General features: G+C 47.1%; 1 protein-coding gene across 2 annotated transcripts in view; it reads left to right on the top strand.

Annotated features, from left to right (window-relative positions):
- The window catches only part of tpcn3 (two pore segment channel 3), a 107,594-nt gene that overhangs the window by 52,260 nt on the left and 41,005 nt on the right, over positions 1-14,329 (top strand). For both annotated transcript variants that reach the window (XM_072500075.1, XM_072500076.1), the window contains 3 exons: positions 4,817-4,945; positions 6,287-6,403; positions 6,626-6,744. In XM_072500075.1, coding sequence (XP_072356176.1) covers positions 4,817-4,945; positions 6,287-6,403; positions 6,626-6,744 — 365 coding nt within the window. The remainder of the gene's footprint in view (positions 1-4,816; positions 4,946-6,286; positions 6,404-6,625; positions 6,745-14,329) is intronic.

Raw genomic sequence — 14,329 nt, forward strand, 5'->3', positions numbered from 1 at the left:
CCAAACTGCTATCCCACTTTTACCATTGACCATAAACAATAAGAAATGCGCATGTACATTGCAGTGATATTGTTCGAGTGCACTTGGGGTATAAGTAACTCAGTGACCCTGGTGTTTTGGGGCCCTTGGATAGTTGCAGTGTCCAGGTTGCACATTCTTTTCAAGTCAGAGTTCAGCACCAAGAGGTTTGTGCCGACAATAACTTTAACTTTAACCTGTGCACCTGGAACTGCCATTAAGGGCGGCATGTGGCACAGTGGTTAGCACTGCTGCCTCACAGCTCCAGGGATCCGGGTTCAATTCTGGCCTCGGGTGACTGTGAAGTTTGCACGCTCTCCCAGTGTCTGCGTGGGTTTCCTCCCACGGGCCAAAGATGTGCAGGTTAGGTGGATTGGCCATGCTAAATTGCCCCTTAGTGTCCAAAAGGTTAGGTGAGGTTACTGGGTTATGAGGATAAGGTGGAGGCATGGGCTTAAGTGGGGTACTCTTTCTAAGGGCTGGTGCATACTCGATGGGCCGAATGGCCGCCTCCTACACTGTAAAAATTCTATGAGTGCTATTCAGTTAAAACAAGCGATGCTTTTCAATATTGAAGGCAAGATCAGGTGATGGAACTAACAAAAGGAGCGGAAGGTGGTAGGAGGTATTTATGGGAACACTGGTCTAGGACCTCTCAACCTGAACAAGCTCTGACCTCGGGATCTTTTGAGCCAATGTCCAGAAATTATAAATATTTAGAATAAACTAGGCTGATTTTCCAGTCGCTGGAGAGGATCCCGAACTGACAATAAATGGAACCGAGCCCTGGTGTTCTGAAAATCAGACTAGAGGTTAGTGAGTTTAAAAACATTGCAGATATTGGAAATACAACCAATACAGCACAAAGTTATTATTTTATAATAGACAGATGAGCGGGAGTGCGTTTCCTTTGTGTATTTCATTTCCAGGACCTATGCTGAGTTTTAATAGTGATACTGAACTTTTACCATTAGAGGTCCTACGTGAGCTTTGCAAATAAACTTTGGAAAAGCCTTTAAAATGTCTAAATATAAGTCAGACGCTGTCTGATTTCTCTTCCCTAACTGCCCCCTTCCCAAGTTGTGGGATGTGGGGGTTGAGGAATATTGGTGCTGTGGAATCTTTCACCTACCAAGCAACAACAAGAAAAAGTGCGCCATAATTCGTAGACCAAACAGCAAAAGGTCCATAATTGAACTGTGACCTAATTCAATAGAGATTTTAAAATGTGGACGGCTAGTCACAATAAAATATTTATTTACTTAAAAGGCTCCTCTATCCTCATTTCATAAGTAGTACAGACAAGAATTTTGGGCAAATACAACAAAACATTTTGTCTGTTGGTACAGTAATGTCATTTGAGGGCTATTGTTTGATAAAATGCTCAGATATTTGGACTGTGGTCAAGTGATTAGAACTCAATATTCATAACATGGGAACCCTTTGTAATTTGACATTAAAACAATGGAAAATCGGCCTAATTTATTCCAAGCATTTGACCTTAAATGGGGATATTTCCAGATATTGGTTCTAAATACCCCTCGGGAGAGAGGTCATTTCTCGTTCATGTTGAGGGGTCCTGGACCAGTGTCCCCACAAACACCACCTACCACCTACTGCTCCCTGAGTTAATGTTCTCAAGTCAGTGTTTGAAAGATTGTGTTTTTTTAATGAAACTTTCTAAGCTTTTCGTAGAATACAGAGTTCTTCTAACATTTCAGTGATCATTGTGAGCCCCACTGAAGGTGAAGTTCACTGACCACTATTTGCAACTGATATTGAACTGTTTTTGCAAGCTTGTATGATTTGAGGTAGCCTCTATCCTCAGATATTGGTTACATAACCTTCAGTCTCTTGAAACATTCATCACATGGTACACATTAGGTAGGTCACCCATACAAGAGTTATTTTCTTTTAAGTTTGAGAAATTATTAGGGTTAGTGTATATCATTCAGACTAATGGAGAAATAGTCCTACAACAAGATGTATGGAAGGAAGTCTCAGCAACGCATTTGGCCGAGACCATTGAATCTTTTTGGCTGTCTCCATTTACAGCCTTTTGGACTGGCATCTAACAACAACAATCGCTTATTGTCACAAGTAGGCTTCAATGAAGTTACTGTGAAAAGCCCCTAGTCGCCACATTCCGGCGTCTGTTCGGGGAGGCCAGTACGGGAATTGAACCTGCGCTGCTGGCTTTGTTCTGCATTACAAGCCAGCTGTTTAGCCCACTGTACTAAACCAGCCCCTCTGGGCGATTTATATAGGAAAGCTGCCTATGTGGAGTATATGCTACCTGGGCTCCCTTGACCCTGATCCCACTGAACTCTTGACCACCGAACTTTCATCTATGGAGCCAAGCTAGCTGACATTGTAATCCTGAGGTACTGTACAATAATACCTGTGGCCTGTGCTATCACAGAATTGTTACGGCGCAGAAGGCGTTGAATTGGCCCTCTGTGTCAACACTGACTCTCCGAACGAGCTTCATGACTTAGTGCAGGGTATGGGGAAATGGCACTTTGTTTCTATTCAAATAATCATCTAATGCCCTCTTGGCTGCCTTGATTGAACCTGCTTCCACCACACTTCCAGACAGTGCATTCCAGACAAACCATTCGTCGTGTGATGAAGCTTTTTCCTCACATTACAGCTGCTTCCTTTGCAAATCATTTTAAATCCGTGCCCCCTCGTTCCTGATCCTTTTATGAGCGGGAACTGTTTCTCCCCATCTACTCATGATTTAGAAAATCTCTTATCAAACCTCCTCTTAGCCGCCTTCTCTCCAGGTAGAACAGTCCCAATCTATCGTCATAAGTTCCTCATCACTGGAACCATGCTTGTAAACCTCTTCTGCACCCTCCAATGGGCTCACATCCTTAAAGTGTGGTACACAATATTCCAGCTGAGATCTAACTGGTATCCTGTATAAGTTCAGCAGGTGATGGCATAGTGGTATTGCCACTGTACCAGTAAACCAGAAACCCAGGGTAATATTTTGGGGACCCGGGCTCAAATCCCACCACTGCACATGGCGGAATTTGTATTCCATAAAAATCTGGAATTGAGTCTAATGATGACCATGAAACCATTGGCGATTTGTTGTAAAAACCCATCTGGTTCACTCATGTCCTTTCTGCCATTCTTACCTGGTCTGGCCTACATGTGACTCCAGATCCACAGCAATGTGGCTGACTCTAACTGCCCCCTAAAGGGCAATTGGGGACGGACAATAAATTCTGGCCCAGCCTGCGACACACTCATCCCATTAAAAAAAACTAATTTAAAAGAATGTAAAAGTAGAAAACGTTGATCTTGGGTAAGCAAGGGATGTGGAAACCGGGTGGGATGAGGCATAAGATTTATATCTGAAACAGAAGTATAAATCTGTAGATCAGTTGGTACTGTGATGCGAAGGGAGGAGTTTGCCTTTCTGGTATGGACAGCATGAGAACCCCTATTTGTTTTGGATAAGGCTGCATTTGCTGCGAATGTTTACTTCATGACGTCATTTGAAGTGCGAGTACTCGTCAGTCAGGCCGAAATAAAGTACAATAAACTGCCGTTCTATCTTTGAGGACCCTAGAATTTAACTTTCAGTTCTCGACGAGGTTCAGTGCTCTGACACAACCCGTGTACACATTTGATACACTCTGCCCAGCATTTTCCATTATATATGTGGTGAATGTATAGTACTAGTAATTCACCAGTGTATTAGTATCATGTTCTGCCATTGTGTTACAGCTGTTATGTTGTTGACCTTGTGGGCTCCACCTATGGGCCATTGTGTGGCTTCACCCACAGAGGGATATGTTGGGGCATGTACGGGCTCCACCCATGGCTCCTCCCCTTGAAAGGAAGTATAAAGAGCAGTTGACCTGTAGGCGGTTCACAGTATTGTACCAGTCGCAGGCAGGCACTATTCTAAGCTGATTAAAACCACCGTTTACTTCTACTCGTGTCTTTGAGTGAATTGATGGTCGCATCAGGTTATTCATACCGTTTTCTCTTTTGCTTGCTTTGTTGTTGGAAAATTATGTCAGGAATCTGGAGAACCGACACCGATGCATCAAAAATCTGCAGTGTTGAGGTGTGCAATGTTGTGGGATGTTTTGCAGGTTGGGCTAGCATTAGTCTATACTGCAGCTAGTCTCTTGCTTATATTCTGACTTCTTATCTGTATGACTGCAGTTCCCCACTCATTTCATTGATCATGCTAAATCAATTTACAATGGTGCTATAGACCCTGATGCCACCCAAGTTTTGAAGGATCCACCATCGGGTTTCGGCATATGTGCCGACAGGTGCTCATGTGCAGATGGATATCTGCAGCCATCTTGCATTGGCAAGAGACGGTGCTTTTACAATTGGCCACAGCTGGTTTCTTCTATTACTCCTCCTCCCCATGTCTTTATTTTAATTGATTGTTTCTGGTTTCCCTATTGCCTATTTGGAATATGTGGCAGTAAGATTTATTATCAGCAGCTTCAACTGTTCTGTTCTTTGGTTACAAAAACAATACTGATTTTTAAAAGTTGCCTCCATTGACAGTCCGATGATAAACATGTCTTGGCAGTAAGGTAATAGAGTAATAGAATTTTACAGCACAGCACGAGGCCCTTCGGCCTATCCTGTCTGTGCCGGTTGTCAGCGTTTACATTTGCGGATTTGAAAGATCGCTTATCGTGAATTATCGATATAGATCCACTCCTCAAAAGTTCCATTGTTAATTTGCCACCTTCAGTAATTGCTCTCCAGGCCACAGAGAAATTATCTGTGTTTTCTTTTAACCCAACAGGTAACTTCAACAGTAGAGTTTATGTGCCTGCTGATCTTTGGTCTACGTCTGTTACATTTCTCAAAGATTACTCCCACCAAGGTGTTTTGGAAAGATGCAAAAAACATCTGCATCATTGTCAGCATATTGGTGAGTGTGAAATCTGAATAAATGTAATGTGATTTTGCCGATCATTGTGCAGGCTGCCATTTGTGTGGTCAATCGCTTGGAAGTCAAGAGTGAAGTGCTCTCGAGCAGGAGATCCATTGTGTCATGTGAGGGTCCCTTTAAGAAAAGTGTGTTTTATCAAATGGCTGTAGTGATGTCACTGTATGGGTGGAACTGGGATGTGATTCTCTCTTTTACTTTCGTTTTGAGCTGGAAGCTGCTTTGTGGCTCGAGTTTTTTGGTTTTGTTTCCAGTTGGGAGCTGCATTCCAACAAAGAAGGTATATGTTTTGTCTCTCTCTGCATGCTAAAGAATGTCTCCAGACCACTTGATAACTTCAAAGTAATATCTGCTTTCTGTAAGGAATTCAAACCTACTGTTTTTGTAGAAAAATGGTGTTTGGCTTATGGATGTTGTTAGGAAAGTTACTACGGGTTACCTATAGAGTACTGTATCTTGGGGGAGGGGGGGGGCTGGTATTTGTGTTTGTAGTTGATAAGATGTTTACTGTGGGTTTATAAAATGTTAACTGGATTCATAGAATAAACATTTTTTGTTTAAAAATGCTTAAGATCTCTGTTGCATAACAGCTGGAAAGTGGGCCCTTGTGCTCCTCATAACCAAAATCTATTAGAAGTTGTAGGTCAGGTGAACTCCATGATATGCTTTGGTGTTCTCTAAACCCTGGCCCATAACAATTGACACTATTGAAAAGAGCAAGAGGTTCTTCAGTTCTTGCCAACATTCTCCCTCAGATGATATCACAAAGTAACATTTCTCTGGCTGTTTCTTTACTTGCTGTTTGTGGACCTTCTGTGAAAATAATTTGTCAGGTGCTGACATGTAGACAAACTGTGCCTACATATCAGAACTTAGCCATTGGGTGTAAGGTATTGGAAACTGAGGAAACCCCAGAGATTTTATTTGAAATTACATTAAGAATCTTACTGAAATGTTTCAATATTCTGCTTGTGATTTTTTTTTTTTTTTTTTTTTTTAAGCTGTTTTTTTTAATACAAACTTTTTTCCCTTCCTCCCTCCCTGAAGTCTTGTACTGGGGAATGATCACTCCCACATTCTCTGGCTTTTTACTCAGCTCTTCATTTACACTTGCCATTGGGAAACCACTAGATGGCAATCAGGAGCATGATCATTCGATATTGGATTTACCCTTGCATGTCACTATTTGTGCTCTCCTGTGCCTCTCATCCCATAGTGGTGAGCTTTGCCCAGCTTATAAAAATGTTGTTTATAAATTACGTGGTAAGATAATGCAGAACAGTTTTGACAGATTTTAAAAGTGCTGCATTTCTTCACTTCCAGCTCACAGTGATGGACATGATTATATACTTGACTCTGACAGAAACTGGATATTTTGTCGTCAGGTGGTCCAGAATCCTGAGGCCACTGTTTTGTGTCAACTTCACCGAAAGTCGTCAGGTGAGCCTAATCTTTTAACTTTTATTTTGCATCAGAATATCAATCCAGAACTAAAGGCCTGCACTTATTTTTAAACACAGCAAGATGAGAAACTTGTGAAATATTTCTCCAATGTTGTCTTCTGTAGCATGGTGCAGAGCCAACATGTCCCACCCCAGGAGCATGTTTGCCATCGAATACCACTAATTACAATTGTTAGTATTACAGTTTCTTGTATTTCAGCTCCGAAGAGCCTTCAGGAATATCCGCAACACTCTTCCGGAGATCACCTATGTCTTTGTGCTGTTTATGTTCAGTGTTGCAGTGTTTTCTCTCATGGCTTTGAAGTTGTTTGCGAAAAGGTAAACTAGTTAAATTATATATTTTTTTAAATGATCATAACTTTCCTTTCTTGACGAATTGCCCCTCTGCCTTTGCTTTGCACAGCTCCACAGCCACTCTCTAATATATCATCTTGCTGCAATTATACAGGGCCTTGGGTGAGGCCAAACTGGAATATTGTGCCTCTTCCTATTTTGGTGCTTCAAGTCGATATTAGAATACCATGGCATTATTTGAAACGGAACAGTAGTTTCCCCCTACTTTCTGGCCAACATTCCTTTCCCAACGAAAACCGGAAAAATTATCCTCCAGTCATTTATCCAATTCCTGTTCAATGTCGCTGACCGCCAATGTGTCAGGAACAGCTGCAATTGTGCCCTCTGATGCATAGAATCAGAACTGTGCCTTGCAACCATCAGAAGTTGTCGAGGTAATGCACAATGGGTTCACACCTGTGACTTAGGAGGCAAGAAATTTAGTTCTATCAATTTGGGTTCACTAGACAGCCAACAAAGGTTGATTAGGTCACAGGGAATGAAATAATGCCTCCCATATCAACACTATTCTTATGGTTAAATACGAATAAGACAACAGTTGGCAAATGGCCTCAATATACTTTGGTGCAGGTTATTAAAACTCGCCGCAGGTAAGATTATATTTTAACTGGAAAGTCCCATGAACAAGTTGAAAAGGCTTTGCAGAATGAGTTCCTTTACAGCCTGAATGGTGGGATTCTTATTCTCCGGTCATGGCTTTAAGTCTTCAATATTTCACTCAAGACATTTTCTTTTGATTTTCTTTCAAACCAAAAAGTGTCCTTAAACTAACTGTTAAACTACTGAAATTCTTTGAGGATGTAACTAGTATAGTTGCCGAGGGGGAGCCAGTGGACATGGTATATTTGGACGTTCAGAAAGCTTTTGACAAAGTCCCGCACAAAAGATTAAATGTGTAAAATTACAGCGCATGGTATTAGGGCTAGTATTGAGGTGGACTGGTTGGCAGACAGGAAACAAAGAGTAGGAATTAATGGGATTTTTCAAATTGGCATGGTAGATATTGTATGTTTCCTATTGGTCAAGCTGTATGGTAGCTCCGCCCTGCAAGGCGGGGTATAAGAGCCCGTGCCTCCCCAGCAGCCTTCTTTCCGTACCTGAGCTGCAGGGGGAAACATCTAGCTTATTAAAGACTTCAGTTGGACTACAACCTCGCTTTAGTGGTCATTGATTGTGCATCAATTTAATAAGCTAGATTTAAAAGGATGGAGCTCCGAATAAAGCCGGAGTGTCTGCAACTCAGCCCCCACGTGGCGAACTCAGCGGCAACCTTCAAGCACTGGCTGGCGTGTTTTAAAGGATATCTCTGAACGGCCGAAAACACACCCACGGGAGAACAGAAATTGCAAGTCCTGCACTCGAGGGTGAGCCTGGAAATTTACACCCTCATCGAGGACGCGGGCAACTTCGATGCAGCAATGGAGCTGCTAAAAGGACGTTATATTCACCCGGTAAACCAGGTCTACGCCCGACATCTGCCAGCAACGAGGCGGCAAATCCCTGGGGAATCGCTGGAAGAGTTCTACCGTGCGCTCCCCGTGTTGGGGAGAAACTGCGGCTGCCCGCAAGTTTCGCCGAGCGACCACACAGAACTCTTGATCCGGGACACTTTCGTGGCAGGTATGCTGTCCTCCCAAATCCGCCAGCGATTGCTGGAAAAAGACACCCTAGGCCTCAAGGAGGCACGGGCCCTTGCAGGCTCCCTGGATGTGGCCTCCAGAAACGTCCGCATTTACATTCCCGACCACGCGGCAGCCCTCTGGGCAGCGTGGAACCCCTCCGCAGCCGACCCCGAGACATCCCCCATCCCCCCACAAGCTTGTGCTGCAAGGTGGCCTGGCAACCTCGGGCGGGGGGGGGGGGGGGGCCCGCTGCTACTTTGCGGGTAGGTCAAGTACCCCTGGCAGTGCTGTCCAGCCTGCGCATCCACCTGCAAGGGATGCGGTTAAAAACGGCCACTTCGTGGTGGTATGCCAGGCCCGTGCGGCCGCCGCGGTCTCCGGCGGCGAATGCGGGCCGCCACCACAAACCTCTCCATGGTCCCCGTGCGACCAGCGGGCGCCGCCATCTTCCTCCTCCAGGGCCATGTGCGGCCCCCGGGCGCCACCATCTTGTCCCGCAGGCGCCACGTTCGATGGATGGGCGCCGCCATTTTGTGAACCCCCAGCCATGTGCGATCAATGGGAGCCGCCATCTTGGATGGAATCCCAGGGCCCCAGTTCGGCTGACCGCACACCGCCCGAAGAGAACACTCAACTGCTGCGATTAGCCTCGGTGACCCTGGACCAGACCCGGCCTCGAACACTCAACTGCTACAACAACAGTACTAATCAACGGGCACGAGACGACCTGTTTAATCATCTCTGGGAGCACGGAGAGCTTCATACACCCTGACACGGTAAGGCGCTGTTCTCTCCTCCTCCACCCCGTTAATCAAAAACTCTCCCTGGCCTCCGGTTCCCACTCAGTAGAGATAAAGGGGTTTTGTGTAGCAAACCTCACAGTCCAGGGAAGGGAGTTCAAAAAGTACCGGCTCTACCCCACATCTATGCAGCCACACTCCTAGGTTTAGACTTACAGTGTAATCTCCAAAGTCTAACTTTCAAATTCGGCGGCCCTATACCCCCCCCCCCCCCCCCCCCCCCCCCTCACTGTCTGCGGCCTCGCGACCCTCAAGGTCGATCCGCCTTCCCTGTTTGCGAACTTCACCCCGGATTGCAAACCCATCGCCACCAGGAGCAGACGGTACAGTGCTCAGGACCGGATCTTTATTAGGTCAGAGGTCCAAAGGCTACTGAGGGAAGGAGTCATTGAAGCTAGCAACAGTCCCTGGAGAGCTCAAGTAGTGGTGGTAAAGACCGGGGAGAAGCATGGGATGGTCATCGACTACAGTCAGACCATCAACAGGTTTACGCAGCTGGACGCGTGCCCCCTCCCCCGCATATCCGACCTGGTAAACAGGATCGCGCATTACAGGGTCTTCTCCACGGTGGATCTCAAGTCCACCTACCACCAGCTCCCCATCCGCACTAGTGACCACAAATACACTGCCTTTGAGGCAGATGGGCGGCTCTATCACTTCTTAAGGGTTCCCTTCTGTGTCACCAACGGGGTCTCGGTCTTCCAGCACGAGATGGACCGGATGGTTGACCGGTACAGTTTACGGGCAACATTCCCGTATCTCGATAATGTCACCATCTGCGGCCATGACCAGCAGGACCACGACACCAACCTCCGAAAATTCCTCCAGACTGCAAAGATCCTTAACCTTGCATGTAACAAGGATAAATGCGTGTTTAGCACCGACCGCCTAACCATCCTCGGCTACGTAGTGCGAAATGGAGTTATAGGCCCCGACCCTGAATGTATGCGTCCCCTTATGGAGTTCCCCCTCCCTCACTGCTCCAAGGCCCTGAAGCGCTGTCTAGGGTTTTTCTCTTACTACGCCCAGTGGGTCCCCAACTATACGGACAAGGCACGTCCCCTGATCCAATCCACAGTTTTTTCCCTGTCAATAAAGGCAAGCCAGGCCTTCAGCCGCATCAAAGCAGACATTGCAAAGGCCACGATGCACGCCATCGACTAGTCCCTCCCCTTCCAGGTCGAGAGCGATGCGTCCGATGTAGCTCTGGTGGTCAACCTCAACCAAAAGGGCAGACCCGTGGCCTTCTTATAGAATCATAGAATTTACACTGCAGAATGAGGCCATTCGGCCCATCGAGTCTGCACCGGCTCTTGGAAAGAGCACCCTACCCAAGATCAATACCTCCACCCTATCCCCATAACCCCGTAACCCCACCCAACACTAAGGGCAATTTTGGACACTATGGGCAATTTAGCATGGCCAATCCACCTAACCTGCACATCTTTGGACTGTGGGAGGAAACCGGAGCACCCGGAGGAAACCCACGCACACACTGGGAGGATGTGCAGACTCCGCACAGACAGTGACCCAAGCCAGAATCGAACCTGGGACCCTGGAGCTGTGAAGCAATTGTGCTATCCACCATGCTGCCTCTTCTCACGTGCCCTCCATGCTTCCGAAATCCGCCACTCCTCAGTCGAAAAGGAGGCCCAGGCCATAGTAGAAGCTGTGCGACTTGGAGGCATTACCTGGCCGGCAGGAGATTCACTCTCCTCCCTGACCAACGGTCGGTTGCTTTCATGTTCGATAATTCACAGCGGGGCAAGATTAAAAAACGATAAGGTCTTGCGGTGGAGGATCGAACTCCACCTACAACTACGAGATCTTGTATCGTCCCGGGAAGCTAAACGAGCCAACGCTCAAGTGGACTGCCTCCGAGCCCTTCACGAGGACCTCTACCACCCGGGGGGTCACTCTCTTTTTTCCCCACTTTATCAAGACCCGCAACCTGCCCTAATCCATCGAGGAGGTCAGGACTGCCAAATCTGCACGGAGTGCAAACCGCATTTCTTTTTTTTTTATTATTAAATATTTTATTGAAAATTTTTGGTCAACCAACACAGTACATTGTGCATCCTTTACACAATATTATAACAGCACAAATAACAATGACCTATTTTATATAAACAAAAAATGAATAAATACTAAATAACAAAAATGAAAACTAGCCCTAATTGGCAACTGCCTTGTCACAAGTAACACTCTCCAAAAATATAATTTAACAGTCCAATATATAATTATCTGTGGCAACGACCTATACATACTATACAGTATATATTAACAACCCTGAGAGTCCTTCTGTTTCCTCCTCCCCCCCCCCCCCCCGATCCTGGGCTGCTGCTGCTGCCTTCTTTTCCCATTCCGTCTATCTATCCGCGAGGTATTTGACGAACGGTTGCCACCGCCTGGTGAACCCTTGAGCCGACCCCCTTAGGACGAACTTAATCCGCTCTAGCTTTATAAACCCTGCCATGTCATTTATCCAGGTCTCCACCCCCGGGGGCTTGGCTTCTTTCCACATTAGCAATATCCTGCGCCGGGCTACTAGGGACGCAAAGGCCAAAACATCGGCCTCTCTCGCCTCCTGCACTCCCGGCTCTTGTGCAACCCCAAATATAGCCAACCCCCAGCTTGGTTCGACCCGGACCCCCACTACTTTTGAAAGCACCTTTGTCACCCCCATCCAAAACCCCCGTAGTGCCGGGCATGACCAAAACATATGGGTATGATTCGCTGGGCTTCTCGAGCACCTCGCACACCTATCCTCCACCCCAAAAAATTTACTGAGCCGTGCTCCAGTCATATGTGCCCTGTGTAATACCTTTAACTGAATCAGGCTTAGCCTGGCACACGAGGACGACGAGTTTACCCTGCTTAGGGCATCTGCCCACAGCCCCTCCTCGATCTCCTCCCCCAGCTCTTCTTCCCATTTCCCTTTTAATTCATCTACCATAGTCTCCCCTTCGTCCCTCATTTCCCTATATATATCTGACACCTTACCATCCCCCACCCATGTCTTTGAGATCACTCTGTCCTGCACCTCTTGTGTTGGGAGCTGCGGGAATTCCCTCATCTGTTGCCTCGCAAACGCCCTCAGTTGCATATACCTGAATGCATTCCCTTGGGGCAACCCATATTTCTCGGTCAGCACTCCCAGACTCGCGAACGTCCCATCCACAAACAGATCTTTCAGTTGCGTTATTCCTGCTCTTTGCCACATTCCATATCCCCCATCCATTCCCCCCGGGGCAAACCTATGGTTGTTTCTTATCGGGGACCCCCCCAAGGCTCCAGTCTTTCCCCTATGCCGTCTCCACTGTCCCCAAATCTTCAGTGTAGCCACCACCACCGGGCTTGTGGTGTAGTTCCTCGGTGAGAACGGCAATGGGGCTGTCACCATAGCCTGTAGGCTAGTCCCCCTACAGGACGCCCTCTCTAATCTCTTCCACGCCGCTCCCTCCTCTTCTCCCATCCACTTACTCACCATTGAAATATTAGCGGCCCAATAATACTCACTTAGGCTCGGTAGTGCCAGCCCCCCCCTATCCCTGCTACGCTGTAAGAATCCCTTCCTCACTCTCTGGGTCTTCCCGGCCCAGACAAAACCCATGATGCTCTTTTCAATCCTTTTTTAAAAAAAAGCCTTCGTGATCACCACCGGGAGGCACTGAAACACAAAGAGGAATCTCGGGAGGACCACCATCTTAACCGCCTGCACCCTCCCTGCCATTGACAGGGATACCATATCCCATCTCTTGAAATCTTCCTCCATCTGTTCCACCAACCGCGTTAAATTTAACCTGTGCAATGTGCCCCAATTCTTAGCTATCTGGATCCCCAGATAACGAAAGTCCCTTGTTACCTTCCTCAACGGTAGGTCCTCTATTTCTCTACTCTGCTCCCCTGGATGCACCACAAACAACTCACTTTTCCCCATGTTCAATTTATACCCTGAAAAATCCCCAAACTCCCCAAGTATCCGCATTATTTCTGGCATCCCCTCCGCCGGATCCGCCACGTATAGTAGCAAATCGTCCGCATACAAAGATACCCGGTGTTCTTCTCCTCCCTTAAGTACTCCCCTCCACTTCTTGGAACCCCTCAACGCTATCGCCAGGGGCTCAATCGCCAGTGCAAACAATAATGGGGACAGAGGGCATCCCTGCCTTGTCCCTCTATGGAGCCGAAAATATGCAGATCCCCGTCCATTCGTGACCACGCTCGCCACTGGGGCCCTATACAACAGCTGCACCCATCTAACATACCCCTCTCCAAAACCAAATCTCCTCAACACCTCCCACAAATAATCCCATTCCACTCTATCAAATGCTTTCTCGGCATCCATCGCCACTACTATCTCCGTTTCTCCCTCTGGTGGGGCCATCATCATTACCCCTAACAACCTCCGTATATTCGTGTTCAGCTGTCTCCCCTTCACAAACCCAGTTTGGTCCTCGTGGACCACCCCCGGGACACATTCCTCTATTCTCATTGCCATTACCTTGGCCAGGACCTTGGCATCTACATTTAGGAGGGAAATAGGTCTGTAGGACCCGCATTGTAGCAGGTCCTTTTCCTTCTTTAAGAGAAGCGATATCGTTGCTTCAGACATAGTCGGGGGCAGTTGTCTCCTTTCCTTTGCCTCATTAAAGGTCCTCGTCAGTACCGGGGCGAGCAAGTCCACATATTTTCTATAGCATTCGACTGGGAATCCATCCGGTCCCGGGGCCTTTCCCGTCTGCATGCTCCTAATTCCTTTCACCACTTCTTCTACCTCGATCTGTGCTCCCAGTCCAACCCTTTCCTGCTCTTCCACCTTGGGAAATTCCAGCCGATCCAAGAAGCCCATCATTCTCTCCCTCCCATCCGGGGGTTGAGCTTCATATAATTTTTTATAAAATGTCTTGAACACTCCATTCACTCTCTCCGCTCCCCGCTCCATCTCTCCTTCCTCATCCCTCACTCCCCCTATTTCCCTCGCTGCTCCCCTTTTCCTCAATTGGTGTGCCAGCAACCTGCGCCTTCTCCCCATATTCGTACTGTACACCCTGTGCCTTCCTCCATTGTGCCTCTGCAGTGCCTGTAGTCAGCAAGTCAAATTCCACATGCAGCCTTTGCCTTTCC

Source organism: Scyliorhinus torazame, chromosome 4, assembly GCF_047496885.1.
Source record: "Scyliorhinus torazame isolate Kashiwa2021f chromosome 4, sScyTor2.1, whole genome shotgun sequence".
Lineage (NCBI taxonomy): Eukaryota > Metazoa > Chordata > Chondrichthyes > Carcharhiniformes > Scyliorhinidae > Scyliorhinus > Scyliorhinus torazame.